At 42.6% G+C, this 14,221-nt stretch overlaps 1 protein-coding gene and 1 long non-coding RNA gene across 7 annotated transcripts in view; one reads left to right on the top strand and one right to left on the bottom strand.

Moving 5' to 3' along the window:
- The window catches only part of LOC109910958, a 140,211-nt gene that overhangs the window by 78,181 nt on the left and 47,809 nt on the right, over positions 1 to 14,221 (bottom strand). The window lies entirely within an intron of this gene.
- Positions 1 to 14,221, top strand: part of foxn2a (forkhead box N2a) — a 69,143-nt gene that overhangs the window by 26,703 nt on the left and 28,219 nt on the right. For all 5 annotated transcript variants that reach the window (XM_048600712.1, XM_048600714.1, XM_048600711.1 and 2 more), the window contains one exon: positions 6,321 to 6,448. In XM_048600712.1, coding sequence (XP_048456669.1) covers positions 6,321 to 6,448 — 128 coding nt within the window. The remainder of the gene's footprint in view (positions 1 to 6,320; positions 6,449 to 14,221) is intronic.

Genomic DNA, 14,221 nt, shown 5'->3' with positions numbered 1-14,221 from the left:
CATTTATTAAGATCACCAACAATATCCTGGAAAATATAGAATATGTTCAAAAACTTGGGATCCTTCTCTTGAAAAAGACAGACATGGACAACAAAATTCACCATCACCATTCCTAATGTTCCATAACAAACTACACCAATTTGAGGTGAGGGCCAAGATCTCACACCTAAAACTAAGGGACTAGTTTACTGAGCAGTTGTGGTCCCCATATTCCAACATGCTTCAGAGTCATACAGCAGGCTCTGATAAGTACTGAACAAGTACTACCAGCAGATGCTTTAAATCCAGTGCTAATAAAGGCAGTCAAACAGCAGCATCCTCTCCTGAGCATCATGCCCAGCATCAAGGTGCTGATCACTTTAATGCAGCTTTGCTGGGTGAATGATCTTCTTTGACAGTCTGGTGTCAGGCATACAAAGCAGGTGTTCCACTTGATCATGGCAGGATAATCCTAGGAGGACAATGGAAATGATTTAGGGATATCCTCCAAGCATCCCTTAAGAAGCCAAGCTATCCCTCCTCACTCATGAGAATCCCTGGCTTATGACTGACCAAAATGGAGTAAGTGCATTTGGGAATGCATTGAACACCTTGAGAGACTTCATTAGATGCTTGTAGAGGTGGAATCAAGGCATCAGAAAGAGCACACAAACCTCCAAATGGCAAGCAGTTTCTTACTCTCTCAAAAAAATTGAACTCTTCACACTCAGCACTGTTTCCTATTATATCCCTTCTGTATTCTTGGGATATTTCCAGTAGTATGTCAGACCTCTGAAGGGCATCCCACCCTTATCCTATCCCCATAACCATGCATTTACCATGGCCAATCCACCTTACCTGCATGTCCCAGGACACTGCAGACACTTTTTAGAATGGCCAATCCACCTGAGCTGCACATCGTTGGACTGTGGGAGGAAACCGGAGTAACTGACACTGGGGAGAATTGTCTGTGTTGAGTTTGCACAGTTACCCAACGTTGGAATTGAACCTGGGTCCCTGGTGCTATGAGGCAGCAGCGCTAACCACAGAGCCACCGTGCCCCCAGTTCACAACCTTTTTTGGCAGGTGCTTGTCTGTCTCTTGCAGTCTATTTTTAAGATTTAACCGTCCCCATTTATGTTACTCTGGCTTTATTGCATGATATAATCTATCACTTCTGAGCTGCTATCAGGTGGTGTATATATGACATCTATTGTGGTTTTAGTTCCTTTAGGGTTCCTCAGTTCCATCCATAAGGTCTCATTTGGGTACTTTGCCCTCATCACAAACTCCCTCACCATAGAAGTGATTTGATTTCTAATCAGTAATGCTACTGCACCCCTTCTGCTGTTTTCTCTATCCCTCCTGTAAACCTTATAACCTGGTATGATTAGTTCCCAGTCCTGCAGCCATGTCTCCATAATGGATACTATATCATTGTATCCAGTTTGAATCTTCCTGCAGCTCATGTAACTGGTTCCTTACACTCTGTGATTTGGTATAAAGAACTCTAATTTTGGTTGGACACTGTATTCTGTCATTCAGCATCTTTTTAGTATTTCTCCCTCCGGGCTTACTCTGTTACAGTATTTATAGTCCTGCCTTGTTCATCCTATTAAACCCTACCTTCTCACATCCTGACCTGCTGCCAACCCCCTGCCACAATAGTTTAAACCCTCCTGAATGACACTCAGCAAGCTTCCCTCGAGGATATTTAGTTGCAGCCTGTCCTTTTTGTACAGTGTTCCACCTACCCTGGAAGAAATTCCAATGATCCAGATATCTGAATCCCTCCCTCCTACACCACCTCTTTAACCACGTATTCAGCTGTATTTATGTTCTTATTTCTGGCCTCAATAGCATGTGGCACAGGTAATACTCCCTAGATTACAACCCTAGAGATCCTGCTTTTCAACTTTCTGCCTAATTCCATAAATTTTCTTTTGCAGGACCTCATCTCCATCCTACCTATGTTGTCAGTTCCAGCATTAACCACGATGTGTGGCTATTCACCTTCCTCTTGCAGCATGTCCTGTGCCTGTTCAGAGACATCCTTGACTCTGGCAGCAGGGAGGCAACAAACCATCCTGGAGTCTTGCTTGGGCACAGAAATGTCTGTCTGTGCCCCTGATTACAGGTGGTAGCTGTGCCCAGAGCCTGTTGATAAAATTGTTTTGATTTTTGTCCACTCCCTGCTTCGTTATTTTGTTAGCTGTGCTTAGTTCTGTTGTACGTATTTCTTGCTAACCTCTATCTATATGAAAATGTCTGCAGTGTTTAAAATGTCATAGGTATATTATTTTGTTGACACTGGTTGGCCTTCCTGTCCTATGATCCTGGTGCTTTCATTCTGGGCACTTCTACCTTTTTGTGTGCATCCCCTTTTTTTTTGCTTTTGACAAATGCATTGTTGTTCCACCACCAGTAATCTGGTACACAATTGATAGTGGATTGGTTCAGACTGAATTAACTTTGGTTTGCTGAAGACACACCCTTTATGTATTGGTGGGCAGACGGTGACAGTGACGTAGTAATCATGTTACTGGACTAGTAATGCTTTGGAGTTGTGGATTTAAATCCTATCATAGCAGCTGGTTGTGACATTTGACACAGTCACCTTGGTTTGAGGTTGCCACCATCTGCTCTCTGCTGTCTCTTTCTCCCTCTCTTTTTCTCTCTGCTATTGCACCCAGAGCTCCCACCAAGGTTCATACTCTACCACTCTCACTGTGGCTTGCAATATCTTCCCTCACTTGCTCTCATCCACTCCAACCACCTATATCACTCATGCCGCATGGCCATTGCACTGTCTACTCTTTTTGCTTGGGACAAATCACTACTTTGTCCCCACCTGAACCAACACTAACAAAGAACTAGAGAAAACAGCCCACAAAAGGGTAGAGATGATCCAGTGGTGGGGGAGTTGACATTTGCCTCCTCATTGCCAAGGTGAGGGCCCTAATCCTGACTGCTCCAAGTGGCTAACTGATGACTGTGTCTAAGCCTGTGGACTGGAATATGAGGGTGCCCTGGAGTAACTGCTGGAAACCCCTGATTGAGGGCTGTTTCCCTTAACTTGAGCACTAACAACAACCATAACAAGCTTCCTGGCTTTGTGTCAACACTAAATGGCAAAACAAGACAGAAGTACTGTGACAACAAGGTGCAGAGCTGGATGAACACAGCAGGCCAAGCAGCTGTGAGCTTAGTTGCTCTGGCTGAGGAGGCAAAGCACATACAGGCAAGGTAGGGATGAGCATCCAGATGGTCTCAAAGTAAGTGAGAGCTCAGAGTAATCAAACAGCCATGAGAGCAGCTATTACAATCTGTGAACTGGGTGCCTGTCCCTGTGGATTAAGTACTCTTGCAGCAGCATTGCAGTGATAATTGCAGGTGCATCCTGTGGTGCAGTTTTAAAGTTCAAAGGTATGCTGTAAGTGGATCAGAAATATGCCCTGATGATGTGGAGGGGCTTGCAAGTGATGCCTAGGTCTATGGATATGCAGCCACTACCCTTGAGTATGTTTTGATATGCTGGTATTGGATGTTCAGAATGGGAGAGCTAGAATCACTGGACACCCACTCAAACTTCCATGTCAAGATTTATTGGCTTCACATTTTTTTGTCATGGTGAGTAGTAGGATAAGAGGATGAACATTAATAAGACGAAATCTGATGTTTATTAGGCTGACAACAAGCAAAAAATCTCCCTTTTAATAGGCAGCTCATCACTCCCTAACAAGAATCTTGTTTTGACATCTGGAACTCTGTAGAAAATGTAGGTATTTGCTCCTACTTGACTTCTCACGTGATTCTCTGAGATTTCTTGCCATACCCCATATCATTCAGGTACCTATCAGATTCTGTCCAAAAAGACACTTGAAATGAATGGCTTGGGAGGGGGAGTTGACAAACCAGTCATACTTGGTGAAGATAAAATCCTTGGTTTGGATATCATCTGTAAACAGAGATATCATATTTATGGATAGAAATTTAGAAAAGAAAATAATGCCAGAGGAATAGTAATATTATTTCTGTAATAAAAAGGGATATGATACAAGTTTAGGAATCTATAGAACAGTACGTTTCATGCCAACTGAAGGCATGATAATGGATTTTTTTCTCAAAGCTGTAATGTAAAAATATGTAGAAACAAAAGTGCAACATCACAGATTTCAAAAGGTCATGCTTGACCAACCTTATTGAACTATTTGAAGGAATAAAGTGTAGACAAGCGTAACACAATAGATGTAATAATTTTGTGTTTTCATGTCTTTTGATAAATTCAGAACATATGCAGTCAGGGAACAGGTATCATAAAAGATAGCAAGCTGGCTACAAAACATTAACTGTAGAAGGACTGTTACTCAGAATGACAATAGGTGGGAAGTGGTGTTGCCTGGGGATTGGTGTCAAGACCACTGTTATTCACAATTAATTATTTGGACTCCTGATTTGGGAGTTTTTTTCAGACGTGCAGATGACACCAAAGTTTGGATAGGGTTGGTGGTGGAGTGGGGGAGGAGGCAGTGACATTTATATAAGGGATGAATGCAACAAATTACAAGCATAGATTTAAGAATTAAGTAAATAAAATAAGTGTGAATTGGTGCATTTTGGTCAGAAGAGTCACAGAGTCATACAGCACGGAAACATCAGTCTAACTCGTCCATGCCGACCATACAGCTGACCTAGTCCCATTTGGCCCATATCCCTTTAAACACTTCCTATTCTTATGTTTTAAATGTTGTAATTGTACCCGCTTCCACCACTTCCTCTGGCAGCTTGTTCCATACACACACCACCCTCTACCCCTCAGGTCCTCAAATCTTTCACCTTAAACCTATGCACTCTAGTTTTGGACTCCCCTACTCTAGAAAAAACACCTTGGTTACTCACCCTATCCATGCCTATTATGATTTCATAAACCTCTATAACGTCACCCCACAGTTTCCAACGCACAAGAGAAAACAGCCCCAGCCTATTCGGCCTCTCCCTATGACTGAAACCTTCCAGTGCCAGCAGAATCCTTGTAAATCTTCTCTGCACCATCTGAAGTTTAACAGCATGCCTTCTTATAGAAGGGTGACCTGAATTGTACGCTGTATTCCAAAAGTTGCCTCACCAATGTCCTGTAAAGCTGCAACGTGACACCCTAACTCCTATACTCAATGCACTGAACAATGAAGGTAAGTGTGCCAAATGCCTTCTTCACCACCCTGCCTTCCTGCAGCTCCATTTTGAACAAACTGTGCACCTGCACCCCTAGGTCTCCTTGTTCAGCAATACTCCCTAGGACCCTACCATTAACTGTTTAAGTCCTGCCCTGGTTTGCCTTACCAGAATGCAAAACCTTACATTTATCTAAATTAAACTCCACCTGCCACTCCTTAGCCCATTGGCCTGTGTGATTGTGGTCCCGTTGTACTCCGAGATAATCTTGACAGTCAACTACACCACCTATTTTGGAGTCATCTGCAAACTTAGTAAATGTGCCTGCTATATTCACATCCACATTGTTTACATAAATGACAAAAAGCAGTGGACCCAGCATTGATCCTTGTGAGAAACAACCCCCCCACCACCATCCTCTGTCTCCTGCCTTCAAATCAATTTTGTATCCAATTGGCTAGCTCCCCCGGATCCCATGTGATCTAACCTGACTAACCAGTCTATCCTTAAGAGACTTTGCTTGGATGAGACAAGAGCCAAAGGGGTTTTGGAGTTCAGCTGCACAAATCTGTAGACAAATAAGGTAGATAAATCATGACGTTTTATAGAACCTTTGTTCAGGCACACTTGGAAGTATTGTGCACAGTTGTAATTTCCATATTACAAACTCTTAAAGCATTGGAGATGGTTTAAAAAGATAATAGCCAAACTGAAGAACTGATCAAAAATAAGCTAACAGGGTAGGGAACATACATCTCATTTACAATATCCAGCATGACAGGAATTGAATGTACTTGAATTTATGGGAAAATCCCACCCTCCCATTTTGTTTGAAAAGTCATTATGAGTACTTGCAGCAACTTTGGAGCTTATTAAATGTATGAATACATGTTAATATTTGGAATTTGTGTGTGTGGTCATATTTGTGTTATAAATGTGCCTTGGGAGAGGACGAGTTGGGGTATAAACTAGCATAGGCAATTAGGAAAGAAATAAACTGGCATAATGAGACACATTGAAGAACAGTTACTGAGATCTGTGCCAACAGGGCATGTTCATCAGCCATAGGTCATTTTTTGATGTTGGTTTTAAGTTGTCAAATATTGGCTGGTGTGTCACTTATGTAAATTATGAAATAAATTTTTTTGCATTTTTTTTCTCTCTAACAGACTGTTGGGAAAGGTTCACTGTGGTGTGTAGACCCACAGTACAGGCCAAACCTCATTCAGGCCCTAATGAAGACTCCATATTATTCAACAACACAAGTCTTCTACACACCTCCTGCCTCGCCTCCAAGGTAAGCACATTGTTCCCATTAGCTTTCTTGTAATTCTTCACAGGAAAATTCATGATCTGTCTCCTATTGAGAATAATACTTTTATTTTAAAATGCAGCTTTTGTTATTTCCCATTAGTTCTGTTGATAAGGCGACTCCAAGTGTGTAAGCGAGTTTTATATATGTTAAGAAGATCCTGAGTTGAATGTCTGCTGAAATGCATATGTCTGGACTGTCCAGAAATTGCCAGCTGTTTTGTTTCGAGTTAGTATATCTCATTTGGTGTGGTGGTTTAAGAACATGCAAAATTGGAACAGTCATACAACCCCTCAAGTTCGCTCTGCTATTCATGGCGAATCTTCATCGGGAACTTCACCTTCCCACCCACTTCCTGTATCCCTTGATTCCATGAGAGACCAAACATGTATTTAAGCCGTAATTATAATCAACAATGGAGTATCATAACCCACTGGGGACAGAATTCCAAATATCCACAACCCATAGCCTGAAGATGCTTGTCCTCATTTCAGTCCTAAATGAACCACCCCTTTTCCTGAAGGTGTGCTCCAATGTCCCAGATTCCTTGGTCAGAGGAAAAAAGCTTCTTTAGAAATTTTTAGCTTTCAATGAAAGCACCTCATTCTTGTACATTCCAGAGAGTATAGACTTCATGTAGTCATCCTGTCATCATAGGATAGCCCTCTCATTCCAAGAAGCAATCAGGTAAAACTTTAATATACCATTTCCAATGCAAGTATATCTTTCTTAAACATAGAAACCTAATGTGTACTCAATATTCCAGGTAGAGTTTCACCCACACTTTGGTACAATTATGAAAAAAACCTTATTTGTGCACTCCAGATCCCTTGAAATAAAGGCCAACAAGCTATTTGCCATCTAAATTGCATGTTAAATTCCTGTATAACTTCCTTCTATGAGCACACTTAAGACTCTTAGATAGGGAAATGCCATTTTAGCGTTCATTTTGAGAAGTATAGAATACAAGCAGGGATGTACTGCTGAGGCTGTATCAGGCTCTGATCAGCTGCATTTGGAATATTGTGAGCAGTATTGGCCCCTGTATCTGAGGATGGATGTTCTATCCTTGGAGGAGGTCCAGAGAAGGTTCACTGGAGTGATCACAGGAATGAAGTGCTTGTCATACAGAGACCTTAACCGCTCCTATGTCTGTACTCGATGGAGTTTAGGAAGATGAGGGGTGGAGCTGTTCCACACTATGAGCTTTTATTTTCCGCAATAACCTTTGATGCGGTACCGTATCAAATACCTTCTGGAAATCTAAGCACAATACGTCCACTAGTTACGGAAGAGGAAGTGCTGGAGGCCTTAGAAAACATAAAGGTGGATGAATCTTTGAGACCTTATCAAGTCTACCCAGGATGTTATGGAATGCTAGGGAAGAAATTGCGGGGCCCCTAGCAGAAATATTTTACAATTTGTAACCACAGCTGAGGTGCTAGAGGACTGGAGGGTGGCTAATGTTGTGCCCTTATTTAAGAAAGACTGTAAGGAGAACCCTGGGAACTATAGATCTATGAGCCTGACATCGGTAGTGGGTAAGTTGTTGGACGTGATTCTGAAAGATGGGGGTTTGTATGCATTTGGAGAGGCAACAACTGATAAGAGATAGTCAGCATGGTTTTGTGCGAGGGCAGTAATCAAAAAGACTGTTGAGGGCAGAGTGGTAGACATATGGACTTCAGTAAAGCCTTTGACAAGGTTCTGCATGGTAGACTAATTAGTAGAGTTAGATCCCATGGGGTTCAGGGAGGGTGTGTCAGTTGCATACAAAATTGGCTTGATCGGAGGAGACAGAGGGTGGTGGTGGGGCCATTTCTGAAGAAGGGTCCCAACTCAATGTCAGCTTTCCTGCTCCTCTGATGCTGCCTGGTCTGCTGTGTTCCTCCAGCTCCACACTGTGTTATCTCTGACTCCAGCATCAGCAGTTCTTACTATCTCTCGGCCTGTGACCAGCAGTGTTCCACAGGGATTGGTACTGGGTCCACTTTTGTTTGCCATTTATATAAACGATTTGGATGAGAATATAGAAGGCATGAAGTGAGTGGAGGTAGATATAGGGGAGACGTCAGAGATAGGCTGTTTACTCAGAGTGGTCGGGGTGTAGAATGCGTTGCCGGAGAGGATAGTGGAGTCTGCCTCATTAGGGGCATTTAAGCGGCTATTAGATAGGCATTTGGATGATAGTATAAGATAGGGGTGGAGGTTAGATAGACCTTAGGATTAGGGTAAAAGTTCGGCACAACATCGATGTTCTGTGTTCTATGGTTAGTAAGTTTGCAGATGACACCAAAATTGGTGGTATAGAGGGCAGTGAAGAAGGTTATCGAAGATTACGAAGAGATCTTGATGAATTGGGTCAATGGGCTGAGGAATGACAGATGGAGTTTAATTTGGATAAATGCAATGTATTGCATTTTGGTAAAACAAACAAGGGCAGGGTCCTAGAACCGAGGGACCTAGAGGTTCAGGTACATAATTCTTCGAAATTTGCAGGTTGACAGGATGGTTAAGAAGGTGGTTAGTATGCTTGCCTTCATTGCATACAGGAGTTGGGACATCTTGTTGAGGTTGAATAGAATGTTGGCAAGGGCTCATCTGGACTACAGTTCTGGTTGACCTGCTGTAGGACGGGTAGCATTAAATTGGAGATGATTCAGAAAAGATTTACCAGGATTTTGCTGTGAATTGATGGTTTGAGTTATAAGGAGAGGCTGTATAGGCTGGGATTTTTCTCGCTTGAGCATAGGAGGTTGAGGAGTGACCTTATAGGGGTTTATAAGATCGTAAAGGACACAGATAAGATCAGTAGCATGGGTCTTTTTTCTAGGGTGAGGCGGTTCAAAACTGGGGGTCTTATTTTTAAGGTGAGAGGGGAAAGTTTTAAAAAGGACATGAGGGGCAACTTTTTTACACAGTGTGATTCGTGTGTGGAATAAACTACCAGAGGAAGTGGTGGATGCAGGTACAGAACAACATTTAAAAGGCATTTAGATAAGTACATGAATAGGAAAGGTTTGGAGGGATATGGGCCAAACCCAGATAAGTGAGACTAGTTTAGTTTGGGAACATGGCATGGACTAGTTGAACTGAAGGATCAGTTTCCATGCTGTGTGACTTTTTTTTAGTCTAGCTCCCCTTCATCTATAGCATAAGTTACTTCTTCAAAGAACTCCAATAATTTAAATTTAATTTCTCTTTGACAAAACCAAGCTGGCTCTGCCTGATCATCTTGAACTTATTCAAGTGCCTTGTTTTAAAGTATTTAATAATAACTTCCAACATTTTGTTTATGACAGATATTAAACCAACTGGTCTGTAGTTTCCTGCTTTGTGCTGTCCTCCCTTTTTAGATAAAGGAGTTATATTAGCTATTTTCCAATGTAAAGGAATCCCTGAATCCAATGAGGTTTGGAAAATTAAAACTGACATGTCAACAGTTGCACTGGTTACGTCCTTTAAGACCCTGGGATGTAATCCGTAGAACCTAGTGACTTGTCAGCTCACAGTTCCACCAGTTACTCAGTACTACTTAACTGGTAATAGTATTTTCTTGAAATCTTCTCCCCTTTTCCATTCCTTATTTACAGATATTTCCTGGGTGCTATTCATATCCTCTAGTGAAGATGAATGCAAAATATCTGCTCCGATATCCATTTTAAGCCCACCAACTCCCACAGCTACCTAGAATACACCACCTCCCACCCACCTTCCTGCAAAAATGCCATCCCCTATTCCCAATTCCTTCGCCTCCGCCGCATCTGCTCCCAGGATGAGGCATTCCACTCCCGAACATCTCAGATGTCCTCGTTTTTCGAGGACCGCAACTTCCCCCCTCCTCAGTGGTCGAGAACGCCCTCGACCGTGTCTCCCGCATTTCCCACAACTCATCCCTCACACCCCCTCCCCGCAATAACAACCAGAACAGAATTCCCCTCGTCCTCATGTACCACCTCACCAACCTCCGGATCCAACGCATCATCCTCCGACGCTTCCGCCATCTGCAGTCCGACCCCACCACCAAAGACATTTTTCCCTTCCCACCCTTATCTGCTTTCCGGAGGGACCACTCTCTCCGTGACTCCCTTGTCCGCTCCACACTCCCCTCCAGCTCCACCACACCCGGCACTTTTCCCTGCAACCGCAGGAAGTGCTACACCTGCCCCCATACCTCCTCCCTCACCCCCATCCCAGGCCCCAAGAAGACTTTCCACATCAAGCAGATGTTCACCTGCACATCTGCTAATGTGGTATACTGTATCCGCTGTTCCCGTTGTGGCCTCCTCTACAGCGGGGAAACCAAGCGGAGGCTTGGGGACCGCTTTGTGGAACGCCTACGCTCGGTTCGCACTAAACAACTGCACCTCCCAGTCGCGAACCATTTCAACTCCCCCTCCCATTCCTCAGACGACATGTCCATCCTGGGCCTCCTGCAGTGCCACAGCAATGCTACCCGAAGGTTGCAGGAACAGCAACTCATATTCCGCTTTGATACCATTGGACTGCAGGGTTCCTATGTGGACTTCACAAGCTTCAAAATCTCCCCTCCCCCTACTGCATCTCAAAATTAGCCCAGCTCGTCCCCGCCTCCCTAACCTGTCCTTCCTCCCACCTATCCCCTCCTCCCACCTCAAGCCCCACCCACATCTCCTACCTACTAACCTCATCCCGCCCCCTTGACCTGTCCATCCTCCCTGGACTGCCCTATCTCCTCCCTACCTCCCCACCTGCACTCCCCTTTACTGGCTCCATCCCCGCCTCTTTGACCGGTCTGTCTCCTTTCCACCTATCTTCTCCTCTATCCATCTTCTATCCACCTCCCCCTCTCTCCCTATTTATTTCAGAACCCCCTTCCCCTCCCCATTTCTGACAAAGGGTCTAGGCCCGAAATGTCAGCCTTCCTGCTCCTCTGATGCTGCTTGGCCTGCTGTGTTCATCCAGCTCTACACCTTGTTATGCTCAATACATAGAATCACTACAGTGTGGAAACAGGTCCACACGGACTCTCCAAACAACATCCCACCCAGACTCACCCACCTACTGTATCCCTGCATTTCCTATGGCTAATTCACCTAATCCACACATCCCTAGACACAATGGGCAATTTAACATGGCCAATCCACCTAACCTGCACATCTTTGGACTGTGAGAAGAAACCAAGGTACCCAGAGGAAACCTGCACAGACGTGGGGAGAATGTGCAAACTCCACACAGGCAGTCGCCCGGGTCCCTGGCACAGTGAAGCAGCAGTGCTAACCACTGAGCCACCGTATTGCCCCATCTCCTCTGGCAACTCTTTTGTCTTCCATTACTAATTCCCCAGACTCATGTACATTTAACACTTTGTTAATTCTTTTTAAATATCTGAAGAAACTTTTCCTACCCGTTGCTATATTTTTAACTAACTTTCTCTCATACTCTATTATTTTCTCTCCTTTTTAATCTTTTGGAATTTTTTTTTATCCAATCTTCCAACTTGCCACTTATCTTTGAACAATTATGTTTTTACTTGGAGCTTGAAGCTATCTTTGATTTTATTTTAGTTAACTATGGATGGCGAGTCTATCCTGAGAAAATTTGTTCTTATTTGTCGGAATCATAATTCAGTGCTTTCTGGCAGATCCCCTTAAATGTTTGCCATTGCATTTCTGTTCACCTATTCCCTTAGCTTAAATTGCCAGTTCACTTTCGCTAGCTCTGCTTTTCTGCCCTCATAATTGTCCTTTAAATTCAAAAATAGTCTTGAACCCACACTTCTCTCGCTTAAATCGTATTTAAAATTCAGTCATCTTATGGTTGCTGCTACCCAGGGGAACTTTCATCATGAAGTCAAAGGTTCTCTCGTTGAACAAAACTGGGTCTAGTATAGCCTGCTCTCTGCTTGGTGGTGTAACATGCTGGTCCAAGAAATTGTCCTGAAAACGTTCAATGAATTTGTTACCTCTATTACTTTTACCCATCTGAATTTTCTTGTCTATATGTACAAAAGAACATAAGAACTAGGAGTAAGAGTAGGCAACTCGCGCCTACTTCGCCGTTTAATATGATCATGGCTAATCTCATCTCTGCCTTAACTCTACTGTCCTGTCACTCCCCATAACCCTTGAACCTATTAATAATTAAAAATCTGTCTATCTCCCCCATAAATTGATTAAGTGTCCACCACACTCTGGGACAGTGAATTCCAGAGATTGACAACCCTTTTAAGAGAAGTAATTCCTCCTCATCTCTGTTTTAAATCTGCCAATCCTTAGCTTAAAAGACCCCTCATTCTAGACTGCCCCACAAGAAGAAATATTCACTCTGTATTTGTTAATCCCCTTTAGCATCTTATATACTTCAATTAGACTTCCTCTCATCCTTTTTAAACTTCAGCGAGTATAGGCCTAAACTGGTCAATTTCTCCTTGTATGACAAACTTTTCACCTCTGCAATTAATCTAGTGAACCCTCTCTGAATTTGTTTAAAATCTTCAATGATAATTGCTGTATCTTTTTTGACAACCTCCCATTATTTCTTCCCCTGTCCTATAATGTCTTTACTGTTAGGGAGTCTGTACACAATACTAGTTCATCTGTTTTATTTTGAATACAATATGCATTCAAATACAGTACTTTAAGTTTTGTCCTTTTTTATTATTTTTGTAACCTCTAGTCTTATCTGCTGATTTGCTCTTTGATCTGCATCCTCTGTCCTGGCTAGTCATTGTCTCTTTACCATTTACCACATTAATTCCTTCCTTTGTTGTGTATTTACCACATCTTCCCAAATTTGGGATCTTGCCCCCACTATTTAGTTTAAATCTGCTCCAATTCCCTAGTTATATAGTTAGCAAGAGCACCAGTCCCAGTACAGTTTAGATGTAGACTTTCCCAATGGTACAAATCCTACTTTTCCCCAGGATTGGTGCCAGCACAGCACAAGCCATGTTGCCTATGTCTGATCATACTGTGATTTTCTAAGTTCATTCGTAGATACCAACATTTTCCTGTGACAGACGACAGGTTAACTATACATAATACTCTGCGTTTTCTTTCCTTCATTTTTTCTGTCATATTGACTCCAGCTGAGGACATCCTCTACAATCTAGGCAATTTTGGAAAATCATAACCAGTGCATTCATTGTCCCTGCAGCTATCTCTTTGAGAGAATGTAGGTCATCAGATTCCTGGGGATTTGTCAACTTTTAGTCTGTCAAGTTTTTTTAATGTATTTTATTTGCTGATATTAATTATCTCAAATTCCTCAGCTGTATTAACTCATTGGAATACCTCTGTCTGGTATGTGGTTTGTTCTTTCACTGTTTACAAAGATAGTATATTTGTTCAAACTCTCTGCCATTTCAGCTGCGTAGATAATGTAATGCTTGTCGATGCATTGTTAGAATCATTAATCATTTTTGATACAGACTTTCACACCATTACCTCACCCCCAATACTGGTAGGGGGAATGAAATTACAACCATAATACTGTAAGATGTAGGACCAGAAGTAGGCCATTCAGCCTACTGAGTCTCCTCCACTATTCAAATAGATCATAGCTGATCTGATAATCCTCAACTCCACTTTCCTGCCTTTTCCCTATAATCCTTGATTCCCTTAGTGATTAAAAATCCGTCTTATCTTAGCCTTGAGTATATTTAACAGGGCATTTCTCCAAATTTAATGCTCTATGAAGGAGAAAATTTCTCTGATATGGAACTTAAACCTGCTATGAAGTGACCTGCTGTGTCAGCCTGAAAGTAAATCAGAAAGT

The sequence above is a fragment of the Rhincodon typus genome, chromosome 9 (assembly GCF_021869965.1).
Source record: "Rhincodon typus isolate 14 chromosome 9, sRhiTyp1.1, whole genome shotgun sequence".
NCBI lineage: Eukaryota > Metazoa > Chordata > Chondrichthyes > Orectolobiformes > Rhincodontidae > Rhincodon > Rhincodon typus.
This window is presented reverse-complemented; position numbering and strand designations above follow the sequence as displayed.